The following is a 14,661-nucleotide window of genomic DNA, read 5'->3' as shown; positions in this document are numbered from 1 at the left end:
TAAATATTTGCCTGTGTGGTATAATTTAAACGTCTGTGAAGGCCCCATTAAATAATATCTTCCCTTCTGGTGCCTGAAATTCCACTTTCTTTATTCTTTCACTTTAAGAATGATCTTCTGTCAGACTTCTGTAAGATAGCTACTCGTAACACTGAAAGTATGGAAAAGGGGAGAGAAATAAGAGGATGGGTTCATGCCAAGGTAAAACTTTACCTGCTTCATAATTTTGCTTAAGGTTAGAAAAAGAATCATCATCAATTTCAAGTCAGACACACTCAAGGGTCATTGATATACTAAATGACAGAGGTTAAATTCATTTTCAGTGACTTCCATCTTGGTTCATGGTAATTTTGTATTGAAGCACTTGTTTATCCCAGGAACTCTATGGCCTATTATTTGCTTTTACAAACCAAATGAATTAATACTAATTTTGTTCTAAGAATTTTAGGTACAACTTGAAAGTAACGACCATTTTCAGGAGTAGAGAATTCCAAACTCCTTGGAACCAAGACACTTTATTTTTGATTCATTTCCCAATCTGCCAATTTTCCCCTACTCTTAACCCAATTATCTCTCCCTCACTTCTCCCCCAAAAGATCCTATTAAAATGCTATATGACATCTTTTTTTCTTTAATACTTGAGATATCTGTGATTTCACTGGTACAGTTACTCCCTCTTTGTGGGCAAGCAAATTGATTACCTGGTGGCCAGCCTTTTAGTAATAAGCACCAACTAATTTATCTGGCTGTCTTTCCAGCTTTGTGGGATCTTCCAGAGCCTATACACCACTGGTATAGCCTCTGAAAATACTGGATCATCTCTTTACCACAGTAAGGTATTGGGATCAGACATGAAGGGAGGATATTTTATAAAGAGAATGGAAATCAACTTTGTTTTGATGTTTTCATGTTATCTCACCTTGAAATAACAAAATTATCCTGAGGGAATGGTAAAATCCAGTTGGTGATGGCTACTTGCCCAGAGTCTTGGCAAACTCCCTATTATACTGTTTGGATATTATTCTCTTTTGTTATGTCCTTTCTGTAAGGACGCAAGAGTCTAACAAATGAGTAAACAGCCTCTAGGTTAGATATATAACGGCCAGTGTTGTTTAATTGTCTGCCTTAACGTATCTGAATACTAAATGCATCTGCTTAAGTATTTATGTATTGATTCCTCCATTAGAATTCGGGAGGACACAAGGCATGTTTTTTGCTTTTCTTTATAATACAGGCATTTTGCATAATGCCTGGCACATATAATGCCTGGCACATAGTAAGCACTTAAGAAATGCTTGTTGATTGACTAATACAAACCCAGGCTGAAATACTCCTAGGCAAACCATCATTTAAATAGACCCTTAGAGATAGTGCAGCAAATCAGTAAAATAGACTAGAAGCAAGGTTTCTCTGCTAATATAATTTCTAATATATAAAAACAGCAAAGGCTGCCATTAGGAGAGGGTGGATAGAGAGGAGGAGAAAGAAAAATAAACTGAATGAGTGATGAGTTAGAGGAAGAGAGACAATTACCTTCTCAAAACCACTTTCTATCAATCTGACTGCTAGGTCTTTATCAACTCCATCCACAAAGGCAACGCATTTCTCTCCTATAGGCTCTCCGAGAAAGGTTCTTAGTTTGGTTGATATGCAGCTGGTCATTCTCTGTAACAGTGAAGACATTAGAAGGAAGGGGGAAAAAGTATAAGCCCATGCGCAAATCTCCACAGTATTACTAAAAATTGCTGATCTAGAGTTTGGTAAAATAGCAGACAGGTTGTATTATCCATAGACACTGAAAATGAATAAAGGAAGGGAATACAGTTATCTGCTCTGCATCGTGACTTTCTCCATTGCAGTTTCAATATATTGTGGGTTGGTATAAGAAATTAAATGAGAATTTTGGGGGAGCTTTGCAGAAGCCTCAGATGACACACGAAGGCCAGCAGAAGTTTAGAAACTCAGGAATGCATAAAATATATGTATCATCTTGTATAATATCAACATATTTTACCTTTTAATACCATAATAATTCAGACTTCTTCTATGGTACAAAGGGAGAGTCAAAAAATTTTATGCGAAATTTTCCAGATGACTGGTACATGGCCAAGTCCCTAAACACATATCCCCCCCATGTTGAAGGGATAACTGTAATTGCTTCTTTATTATTCTTCCCATTAAGACACAGGGGACTTGGAGGCCATGGACTTGTTGCTGTTTTTTTTAATACTATCAGTGATTGTATTTTAGTGCAATTGGTTTCCTTTGTGTAATCCTACAGATTTAATTTTGTGTAGTTGAAGACATCATTCTGAGAGAAGTTAGTCTAGTGACTGCCAAAAGGGTCTATGACACAATAAATAAATACTCCAGTGTTCTCAGCTAACATCATACCCTCCCCTCTTTGCCTCTTACTTTCAAATCCCTTTCTTTTCTGTGTCCATGTAATTCACCATCACCTACACAACACCCCCACACATAGCCTGTCTCTTCTCTCCCATCCCTAAATTTCCACATAAAACTCTTTAATTTAGTGAGAGTTTCATAGTGCTTCTCACTGAAGGTATGCACAAAACCCATTAGGAAGAGGTGGGGTTTTCTCAACTATTTGATTTTAGAAGCTAAGGCATCTAAAAGAGGAAACATCCTCTACATAAACTAGCCACCAAGGTGTTATAAATGATTATAGACAGATCATCATATGGCAGCAAAGCTTAAGTAATCAAGATAAATTGTGTATCCCTAAGAGAAACATTCCCAAGTTGAGTCCATTTCATATATCTCTTTAGCTCCCATATAGGAATATCTATAATTGTATCCTGGACATCATTTTACCTAAATGAAAAGAAACATCAGCACCAGATATCCAATGTGGATTGTAATACAGACAGACATCCACAAAGATAAATATACATACCTATACACATACACACCTATACACATTAACACCACACAACATTTTGTGGAAACAAGATGTATGTATGTATGCACATGTATGTGTTTGTGTGTAAAAATCGTTCTGAAAAAAATGAGAGAGAAGCAAGATGGCGGAGTAGAAAGACACACATACACATAGCTCCGAACCCACAACCCATAGAATGGCTACAGGGAAGTAACTCACGGCGAATTCTGCACCCAGAGGCCACGGAACATTGGAGCGAGGGAGATTTCTGTTCCAGAGAGACCTGCAAACCTCTCGCGGGGGGTCCTTCGCACTGCGGACTGGGCGCCGGGACTGGGAGCTGAGTGCAGCCCTGCCCCGGCCGCGGCACCAAGAGGAAAAGATCCGGCCAGACTTCAGGGAGGAGATCTCCAGCGGCCGCACAAGTCCCTCCACCCACAGGTGACGGGGGTCAGTGAGAGAGTCTCTTTGGCGGGTTGAGAGGGGAGTGGGGTGCCCCCATGGCTCGGGCCCCCCCCCGGGAGGTAGAAGCTGAGAGGCGGCTGCAGACAGGGGCTCCCCAAGCGGGCAGGAGCCTGAATCCATTGTGGAAGGTCTGTGCATAAACCCCCTGAGGGAAATGAGCCTGAGAGGCGGCCCTGCCCCAACCTGACCACCTGAACTTAATCTCACACTGAATAGCAGCCCTGCCCCCGCCAAAAGCCCTAAGGCTGGAAGCAGCATTTGAATCTCAGACCCCAATCGCTGGCTGGGAGGATCAGGAGGCTAGGTGGGTGTGAGGAGAATATTCAGAGGTCAAGTCGCTGGCTGGGAAAATGCCCAGAAAAGGGAAAAGAAATAAGACTATAGAAGGTTACTTTCTTGGTGAACAGGCATTTCCTCCCTTCCTTTCTGATGAGGAAGAACAATGCTTACCATCAGGCAAAGACACAGAAATCAAGGCTTCTGTGTCCCAGCCCACCCAATGGGCTCAGGCCATGGAAGAGCTCAAAAAGAATTTTGAAAATCAAGTTAGAGAGGTAGAGGAAAAGCTGGGAAGAGAAATGAGAGACATGAAGTCAAAGCATGAACAGCAGATCAGCTCCCTGCTAAAGGAGACCCAAAAAAATGTTGAAGAAAATAACACCTTGAAAACTAGCCTAACTCAATTGTCAAAAGAGGTTCAAAAAGCCAATGAGGAGAAGAATGCTTTCAAAAGCAGAATTAGCCAAATGGAAAAGGAGATTCAAAAGCTCACTGAAGAAACTAGTTCTTTCAAAATTAGAATGGCACAGATGGAGGCTAAGGACTTTATGAGAAAGCAAGAAATCACAGAACAAAGCCAGAAGAATGGAAAAATGGAAGATAATGTGAAATATCTCATTGGAAAAACAACTGACCTGGAAAATAGATCCAGGAGAGACAATTTAAAAATTATGGGACTACCTGAAAGCCATGATCAAAAGAAGAGCCTAGACATCATCTTTCATGAAATTATCAAGGAAAACTGCCCTGAGATTCTAGAACCAGAGGGCAAAATAAATATTCAAGGAATCCACAGAACACCGCCTGAAAGAGATCCAAAAAGAGAAACTCCTAGGAACATTGTGGCCAAATTCCAGAGTTCCCAGGTCAAGGAGAAAATATTGCAAGCAGCTATAAAGAAACAATTCAAGTATTGTGGAAATACAATCAGGATAACACAAGATCTAGCACCCTCTACATTAAGGGATCGAAGGGCATGGAATAGGATATTCCAGAAGTCAAAGGAACTAGGACTAAAACCAAGAATCACCTACCCAGCAAAACTGAGTATAATACTTCAGGGGAAAAATTGGTCTTTCAATGAAATAGAGGATTTTCAAGCATTCTTGATGAAAAGAACAGAGCTGAAAAGAAAATTTGACTTTCAAACACAAGAATGAAGAGAACCATGAAAAGGTGAACAGCAAAGAGAAGTCATAAGGGACTTACTAAAGTTGAACTGTTTACATTCCTACATGGAAAGACAATATTTGTAACTCTTGAAACTTTTCAGTATCTGGGTACTGGGTGGGATTACACACACACACATGCACACACGCACACATACATAGAGACAGAGTGCACAGAGTGAATTGAAGAGGATGGGATCATATCTTAAAAAAAAATGAAATCAAGCAGTGAGAGAGAAATATTTTGGGAGGAGAAAGGGAGAAATGGAATGGGGCAAATTATCTCTCATAAAAGAGGCAAGCAAAAGACTCATTAGTGGAGGGATAAAGAGGGGAGGTGAGAGAAAAACATGAAGTCTACTCTCATCACATTCCACTAAAGGAAAGAATAAAATGCACACTCATTTTGGTAGGAAAACCTATCTCACAATACAGGAAAGTGGGGGATAAGGGGACAAGCAGGGTGGGGGGGATGATAGAAGGGAGGGCATGGGGAGGAGAGTGCAATTTGAGGTCGACACTCATGGGGAGGGATAGGATCAAAAGAGAATAGAAGTAATGGGGGACAGGATAGGATGGAGGGAAATATAGTTAGTCCTATACAACACAACTATTATGGAAGTCATTTGCAAAACTACACAGATTTGGCCTATATTGAATTGCTTGCCTTCCAAAGGGAAGGGGTGGAGAGGGAGGGAGGTAAAGAAGTTGGAACTCAAAGTGTTAGGATCAACTGTTGAGTAATGTTCTTGCCACTAGGAAATAAGAAATACAGGTAAAGAGGTATAGAAAGCTATCTGGCCCTACAGGACAAAAGAGAAGACGGAGACAAGGGCAGAGAGGGATGATAGAAGAGAGAGCAGATTGGTCATAGGGGCAATTAGAATGCTTGGTGTTTGGGGGGGAGAGGAGATAAAAGGGGAGAAAATCTGTAACCCAAAATTTTGTGAAAATGAATGTTAAAAGTTAAATAAATAAATTTAATTATAAAAAAATAAAATAAAATAAAAATCATTCTGTGTTGTTAGAGTATGTGACTGCTTACATAATGCAAATGAAGACCATCAAAAGGTCTTCTGAGAAGACCAACCTCTACCATCCATTTCCCTGAGTGTCTGAAATGCCCACCATTAGAAATTATTCTTTGTGTGAGGACATTATGTCTCCAGAAGGAATCTTGTTAAAATATACCTATGAACTGGTAAGAGTAGCACACTGACGTTAGCTCTCATGATGACATTATATCATAGCATGGAGCAGGACCTTTAAGGGGATAGGGCATAGGATAGATACATTATGATATCGGGAAAGGTACCAAGCATAGGACTTTGCAGGGAAGACTTTTGCCCAAGAGATGCCTCTTGGATGCCCAAGAAGGCCAAGAGGCAGCATGAAGAGCCCTGGATTCTGAGGCAAATGCCAATATCAGAGAGCAGAAGACTGATGAAAGAATACCAAAATTTTCTTCCTCCATCATAATTTTCACAGAATTACAGAATTTGGGGGAAGGATGTCAATGGAAATCCAGTCCAACTTGTATCTGAAAGAAATCTTCATTGTGACATTTTTGACAAGTGGTAATCCAGTCTATGCTTGAAGACATCTAACAGGGAGGAATCCACTGGCTCCCAAGGTCTCTCTGGTAATTACCCAGGGATCTATGCTTGACCTTGTACCATATGAAATTTTTATGGGTAAAGGCATAGATGGCATACTCATCATCAAGTTTGCAAATGACACAGTTTGGAGGGACAGCTAACACACTGCATGACAAAGCCAGGATCCAAAAAGACCTTGGGTGGACTGGGGCATGGGACTGAATCTAATAAGCTGAAATTCAGTAGGGATGAGGGAAGAGGGATGAGTCTTACACTAGGATGTAACAAATCACCTTCACCAGTATGATTATGGTTAGATTGTGGTTTGTCTAAAAAAGATTGGAAATTTTCTGGATTAAAAATTCAGAATGAATCAAACAAGGTGATGCTGGAGTAAAAAATGTTAATGCAACCTTAGTCAGCATTAAAGAGACACAGTTTCCAGCCATAAGGAGGTGATAGATAAAGTCTCAATACTCTGCCCTGATCAAACCACATCTAAAGTATTATGCAATGTTCTGGACACCACAATTTAAGAAGGATATGGAAAAAAATAAAAGGATGTCCCAAAAAGTACAGCCAGGATGAGGAAGGGCCTTGAATCAGTATTATGTGGAGGATCGACTGAAGAAACAGACTGTTTAGTCAAGAGAAAACTCAGAGGGGACATGATTATCATTGCCAAGTATCTGAGAACCAATTACACATCAACCACCCTTGAAACAGCCACCAAAGTGATTTTCCTAAAATACAGGTTTGACCACGTCATTATTTCTACTCAATGAACTCTAGTCGATCCATTATTCCTCTGGCTAATTAAAAACTCTTCACGACTTTGATTCACCCTACCTTTTCAGACTTATTGCAAATTACTTCCTTCCATGAATTCTATAGTTCAGCTAAAGTGGCTTCATAGAATTCTACTTTTTGACTCCGTGTTCTTGCATTGGGTGTTCCCATGCCTGGAATGCATCCACTTCTGCCTCTTGAAATCCCTGACTTCCTTTGACACTCAACTCAAGCACTGTTTTCAACTGTAGGGACTTTCCTGATACCACTCTCCCCCCTTGCCTGCTGCTAGTTAGTACCTCCTCTGCCAAGGTTACTTTGAATTGGTTTTATATGTGATATGGAGTATGGCACTTGACCTCACTCTTCTCTTTCCCCTCAGCTGGCTCATTCACCCAATCTGTATTCATCCTAGTGGATTAGAAATCCCTACAGGGGATTGCCATGCTGCTATGCTGGTACTGGTAGGGATAACCCTGGTAGGTGGAATACTCTCCTGCTCTCCACAGTTCCAGGTCACCCCCTCCACCAAATTTGCTCCTATATGACAAATTGTCCAAGATGACATCATTAACCCTTTATTAGAAATATTTACTAAAGAGAAGGCAAAGCAAGAACAGTTCCAAACATAACACTCCACAAAGCTTGGTCATAGTCTCTTATCAATGCGCATAGCATCCAGGAAAGAGAGTGGGCACAAATTTACAAAACCATACTATCAAGGCACATGAGTAGAGAACACATTTGTCTAGGGCAAATGACCGCTCTAGACCACATGCCTTCATGCTGTTAGTGTTCCTCAGAGGTGGTCTGCACCACAATTCACTGATGGTCAGTCATCTTCTCAATTTTTTGTTCTCTTACTTGTCAGGGTTGTTTCTCCGTTGAGTGCTACACTCTCAAGCCTCCTCTCTTTTGGTCTGCCTATCTTTTCCAGCCACAACAGAAACTCTAATCTTCGGAACTGCACAGTTTTTCAAAGTTTGCTCCAATGGATGGACTCTGATACAATATTATATTCTTTCAGCAAAAGTTCCCCTAAGTCAGAGATCTCTAGAACTTTTCAGGTTCACTCCCTTGACTTGGCTCTGCTGGATTTCTACCTGCAAAGTAGTAGATGGCACTGTGGGGAGAGGGCAAGGTAGAGCATTTTCCCTTCTACTCAGCCTTTTTTTTTCCCATGAAATAACACTTTTTCCCAAATTTCAAAGTCTTTCCTTCAATAGGCAATTTCCAAGCAGCAAAGATCTGGGCATAACATAAGTCTTAGGTTGCTTCTCAGACTGAGATGAGGATTCTTCTCAGATCAACTGAGTCATTTGTTATTGTCCCCTGTGGGATTTGGTATGGACCAATCTATTGCTTCAGAGCAGGGTCTCTTGGGTGAAATGACTCATCTTTATCTCATAGCGAAAAATTAAAATCCACATTTCTGTCAGCCAAGCCACAAAGAAGCAATATAGTTATCCCATAGTCATGAAATAACTCTAAGTGTCATTGTTTCTCAACTTTAACCTCAGAGTCCTCCCACCAGTTACTTGTAAGTTGGACTTTGAGAAACAAGACACTTCCACCATTCTTTACTAGATGAATGTCTTTTCTCTGCAGGGCTGTTGTTTTTTTTCCCCAATGTTTCTCATATAGCTGTTTTACTAGTTTATACCTCTCTCTTTCAATCAATAAGATTATCCCAATCAGAAAAGAGAATTACCTTACAGTCATACTTACATACGTGCAAATTTTCTCTTGATAGAATGTGGGGTACTTGAGGTTAGGAACTATTTCAAATTTGTCTTTGAAACCTCCAGCAATAAGATTAGCCCTGCGCAGCTTAATATATGTTTGCCAATGATAGATTGGTTGGTTTGTGTGAAGGAGGATAGACTCATTCTGTTTGGCCACAGGGGGCAGAAACAGGGGCAAAGCATAGAAACTGATGAGGCAAATTTAAGTTTGATATCAGGAAGATCTCACCAACAATTAATGCTATTCAGAAGTGGAAAGGGCTATCTCAAGAGGCTGAAGAAACACTTGTGTATATGATATTGAGCATTCCTTTCAATGGGTCAGACCAGATGATGGTGAGACCATTTCCAAGTGTCAGATTCTATGATTCTGTGCTCTACTTTTGGACAACTCTAATTGTGAGGAAGTTTTTTCCTTCTTGATGTCAAGTTGAAATTTGCTTTCTGCAATTTTTTCCTATTTGTTCCTGGTTCTGCTCTTTGAGGTCCAACCAGAATAAACCTAATTCCTCTTCCATATAACAACCCTTCAAATACTTGAAGATGGTTGTCAAGTTCCTCCTGAGTCTGCCTTCTCCAAACTAAACTAACTTAGTTCCTTAAATTGATTCTTATATGACATAAGATTGAAAGCCTTTCACCTGGTTGCCCTCTCCTAAATATTCTCCAGTTTATCAACATCTTTTCTTTATCTGTGGTGTCCAGAACTGAACACAATAATTCAGATGTGTTCTGACTATAACAGAGTATAGTGGGACAATCACCTCCCTATTCCTGGAAGCTGGGTACCTGTCTCCTTTTAATGCAAACCAAGATTGCATTAGCATTTTTTTTCTACCACATCACTCTTACTCATACTGAATATGTAGTCCACTAAAACCCCCAAATCTTTTTCAGGCAAACTGCTGCCTGATCATTAATTGTACGGGTAAAGCTAATTTTTTTTTTTTTGCACATAAGGATGAGGCTTTATATTTATTTCTACTGTATTTCATCTCATTAGACTCAGTCCACACAGCTCTAACCTAGAGAAATCTTTTGTTTAGATATTATTCTAGTTAATGCCAATGTAAGTTATCTGTCTTCTGACCTCATCATTATGTCAGTTGCTGGGTGTAATGAAACTGTTCTCTCCAAGGTTAATTACTAAGATCTCTCTTAACTATCAAACCTAATGGCTTTCTTCACAGTCCTTTCATGTGAAATCTTTCACGATACCACAGGAATTTTATAATGTTGACACCGCCCCCTCCTAATCACTCCTTTCCTCCTCCCTTGGTTTTTATGACATTGCTTTCTTCTGGTTCTCCTCCCACCTGTCTAGCTAAACCTCAGTCTCCTTTGCTGGATCATTTTCTATGCATACGTTTATCTCAGGGCTTTGTCCTGGCCACTCTTTTCTTCTCTCCATTCTCATGAACTTTCATGAATTCAGTCATTATTTCTATGCAGATAACTCTATATATCCAGCCCTAGTCTCTCTCCTGAACACATCTATTGGTTATTTCAAACTGGATGTGTCTCATAAGCATCTCAAACTCAGTATGTCCAAAACTGAATTCATTATGTCTTCCCCTAAATCTTTTCTTCCTTCTGAACTTATGTATTTCTATTGAGGTAGAGCCCTCACCATTCTAATTACTCAGAATCACAACATTGGAATCATCTTTAACGCCTTGCATGAGGGGTGATTCCTCATGTGCAACCAGTTGCCAAGACTCAGCCTCCAAATCTCCTGCATCCTTCTCTTTTCTCTTCACACAGTCACTACTTTAATTGACCCCCTCACCTAAAGTATTACCAAATCATTTAGCTTCTCTGAATCTGTTTGCTTGTCCGTAAAATAGTTTATAATATGTATACCACCTACCTCAGAAGGCTTAAAGGAAAATGTGTTGCAAAGTCAAACTGCTACAAAAATATGTTATTTTTAAGTATGAGAAAGTACTTTGAAAAATGTTATTCACTATGAAAATGTGGGCTGTTTTTATGCTCCATTGAAGTGCCTTAGGAGTCAGGAAAACCCTAGGTTTGAGACCGGCATCTTTTTACATACAGGCCATGTGATCATGGAAATGTGGTTTAACTTGCAAGAGTTTCAGGAAACTCTCAAAGACCAAATGGCAAAGTAGGAAAAGTGGGAGCTCTCTACATATCCTGGAAAAAAAAATTGGTTTTTATATCATGGCTAGATCATAGCATATAAACAAGTCTCAGGAGATATCAAACTGGTAAAAGAAACAAATAAACAACAACGCTGATGCTATATTCCTAAACCTAGTCTACTCATCTTACAAATAGATATGACTTCAAGAATCTCTTCTTACACTTAATAGTTGTATGGACATGAACAAGTCACTTAACTGTCCTCAGCCTCAGTTTCCTCATCTCCAAAATGAGGGTAATAATAGGCATAGTACTTAACTCACAGGATTGCTGTGAAGCTCCGTGGAAATTATGTCTGTATAGGGCTTTTAAAAAAGTCTTAGTGGGTGCAGCTAGGTGGCACAGTGAATACAGTACCAGCCCTGGAGTAAGGAGGACCTCAGTTCAAATCTGGCCTCAGACACTTGACATTTACTAGCTGTGTGACCTTGGACAAGTCACTTAACCCCAATTGCCTCACCTCCCCCACCAAAACAAAAATCTTAGAGCCCTATGTCAGCTGTCATACTGGTGTTATTGCTTCCTAACCCAAGCATTTGTAGTCTTTGTACATCCTCTGCAATAGCTCTGACAGGCACCTGATGCCCTTGCTGTGTTCGTCCTTCATTTTCAAAGAGGACCATGACATCAGAGAAATGATGACTCCAAAGGAGGTCCACCACTAGGTTGCTTCAGCTAGACCAGGTAATATCCCTATTTTATGATCATTGTTTTCTTTTACAAAGGGGTATTTATGGCAAGGATACAGCAAGAATAAAATTATAAACATCACCCCCTATTGCATCTGGAAGCACACTTTCCTCCCTCATCACATCTTAGTCTCTGGAGAGTGGGTTCAAACTTAGCTTAGTTCTATCATAACATTAGTCCCACCCAAGTTCATATTCAATGGAGGCATCCCTAAGGTCACTCCTTGCTGCTTGAGGCATTGCGGGTTACCTGTAAAATCAAGATTTTGGGATGCCAAGATACTGTGACAATATCCCCATTAGAATTTACCTGAGTTCCCACTTTTCAATCCTATATCTTCCCTGCAGAGCTCCATTCTTTAAATGAATAAGGATTAATCTTAACAAACCAGTCTATGTTAATAGATCATAACACATTAATATTATCATAGAAAAGGGAAGGAAATAAGCATTTATTGAATGCCTACTATGTGCTAGGTACTGTCCTAGGTACTTTAATAACATTATCTAGTTGGTCCTCACATCAACCCTATGAGGGAGGTGCTATTATTATTCCCAGTTTACAACCTAGGAAACTGAGGCAGGTAGAGGTTGAATGATTTGCCCAGGGTCACACAAGTAGTAAGTATCTGAAACCAGATTTGAACCCTTCTACTCCAGGCCCAATACTCTATGCATTGTGCCACCTAACTACCTCAAGATAAGATTTTTTCCTATTTTAACAGTGACCTTCCAAGGCTATACCTTAACCAAACACAACAAAAACAGCCGCAGCTAGCATTTATATACAGTTTTTAGATTTGCAATATGCTTTACATGTACAGGTGGATCTCACTTTACACAAGTGGGCCATTCTTCAGACCTCTACTTAAAGTAATTTTTAAGCAATATAAATTGGCCCCTACCCATCCAACTTCACTTAGTCTATATAACAAAGGGAAACACTAAAGAATACCCTTTATGTAAGTCATAAAATGTACTAAAATGCAGGCAAATGTTTAACATTTGTTTAACAAGACAAATTTAACAAATATTAAATACTATAGCATGATAATAGAATTATGAAATGGAAGGTAAAGATAATGGCAAAGTATGCACAAAATTGTAAAGGACATCTATGTGACTGAGTGCATAGAGTGCTTGGAGTCAGAAAGTCTGTTCCTGAGTTCAAATCTGGCCTTATTAGTCGTGTCACCTTGAGCAAGTCACTGAACCGGGTTTGTCTCTCAGTTTCCTCATCTGTAAAATGAGTTGAGAGAAGGAAATGGCAAACCACTCCAGTATCTCTGCCAAGGAAATTCCAAATGGGGGCATGGAGAATTGGTGACTGAATAACAATAAAAATGCACAGTACCGCCCAGTGAAGTTAACATAGGTGTGCTGCTGCTTCTCCAGCCACTGCACTCAGCCTTCATCCCTGGGGCTTAGCTGTACAACATTTTTTACAAAGACATGGAGAGAATTTTGGACAATGGCTCTCTTTTTTTCCCTCATATATCTGACAATAACAAGCAACAGTATCCTCAACTATTTGGATTCATCTTTTCAATATAAGAAAATAGAAATTTGCTTAAATGATGGAACGCTTCTGCCAGCTGTTTTGTTGTGAACATTTTGACCTTGATTCTGAAGCTCCCTCTTTTTCTGCAATCTCTGCCACTTGCTAGCAGCTCAATCAACTCCTGTTTCCATAGTTCTCCATGAGACTCAATCACCTCCCCCATCATTCTCATTTTTTTGAAATGTGGATTTCTTTCAGAATTCTTTACATAAAGTGGAATTTGAGTAATGCAAATTTACATAAAGCTAGAACCATCCATATTATTTCATTTGGGGAATTTCCTGGACGATGGCAGATGGATGAGGAGATGATTTGAAGGGACAGTGGTGTAGTTTTCATTGTGCTTCCAGTCATACCATTAGGTGGAGGTGACTATCTATTGCCATCTTGCTGTTTTGGTTTTTTTTCTCCTATTTGACTGTACTGCTGCATGGGCAGTAGGAGGTCTAAGAAGCTAAACCCAACTGGATAAATGAACTAATTCCAGCTTCACATTCAGATCGTCTGACTCAGCAGAAGTAAGGTCCTGCCCACACTGCAAGGGGCTGCTAAATGAGCAGAAGCCATCTCAGGGCTCCGGGCCTGTTATGATTTCTCTTGGCCTCCTTCAGATTTATTCTTTCCTTCCTATTTGATTAAAGCAAGGAAAGCGCTAAGCGTGGCATTAAAGATTAAGCAAGGAGATCATGTACAACAGAGGAATTAATTGTGGAGAAAACAAGCCACTCAGAAGCTGATTTGGAGGAAAACTGGTTTGGTTCTTGGCATGTCTGAGTTCATCTGCAAAGGATGAGCAGTGAAAGCTGGGACTCACACAGGCTAAGAACTTAATTAAGGAGCCCACCAAGCAGCGCAGATTAAGGAAACAAAAAATCAGCAGTCTATTGCTACCAGACTAAAATGCTTAATGAAGATTCCTCTCCATTCTTCCTGTCCCCTCTCCCCACTACTCCTCTCCTCCTCCCTATTTTCCCCAATATCCAGGAAAGGAAACTTAAATTTCTAGGTTATTTTTTTCATTATTCTCCTGTTCTGGTCTTCCTTGCTTTCCTAAGAGGAAAATGCAAAGCTGGGGGTGGTGTCTACCAAGGTCAACGTGGCTCTTCCAGATGTCTGCAAAGAAGGATTTTTTGTTGTGAAGGTATAATTGGATAGTTATTTCATTTATTCATTCAGCAAACATTGTTTTCTGTTTATTGGAGAGAGAGTTCAGTTTCAGTTTTTCTTTTCAGGGTTAAAATACACAATATAAACTTCCTACTTTTCTTGCTGATTCACAGCATGGCAGCTTGGTGAAT

General features: G+C 39.9%; 1 protein-coding gene across 3 annotated transcripts in view; it reads right to left on the bottom strand.

Annotated features, from left to right (window-relative positions):
- BANF2 (BANF family member 2) overlaps positions 1–14,661 on the bottom strand; it is a 37,885-nt gene that overhangs the window by 4,764 nt on the left and 18,460 nt on the right. For 2 of the 3 annotated variants that reach the window (XM_072634522.1, XM_072634523.1), the window contains one exon: positions 1,534–1,665. In XM_072634522.1, the coding sequence (XP_072490623.1) occupies positions 1,534–1,662 (129 nt within the window). In that variant the 5' untranslated portion in view covers positions 1,663–1,665. Of the gene's footprint in view, positions 1–1,533; positions 1,666–13,156; positions 13,231–14,661 lie in introns of those variants that run through there. The other variant, XM_072634524.1, reaches the window with a different exon arrangement.

This window comes from Notamacropus eugenii, chromosome 1 (genome assembly GCF_028372415.1).
Source record: "Notamacropus eugenii isolate mMacEug1 chromosome 1, mMacEug1.pri_v2, whole genome shotgun sequence".
Classification (NCBI taxonomy): domain Eukaryota; kingdom Metazoa; phylum Chordata; class Mammalia; order Diprotodontia; family Macropodidae; genus Notamacropus; species Notamacropus eugenii.
Note: the sequence above shows the minus strand (reverse complement) of the source record. Positions and strands in the feature narration are given on the sequence as shown.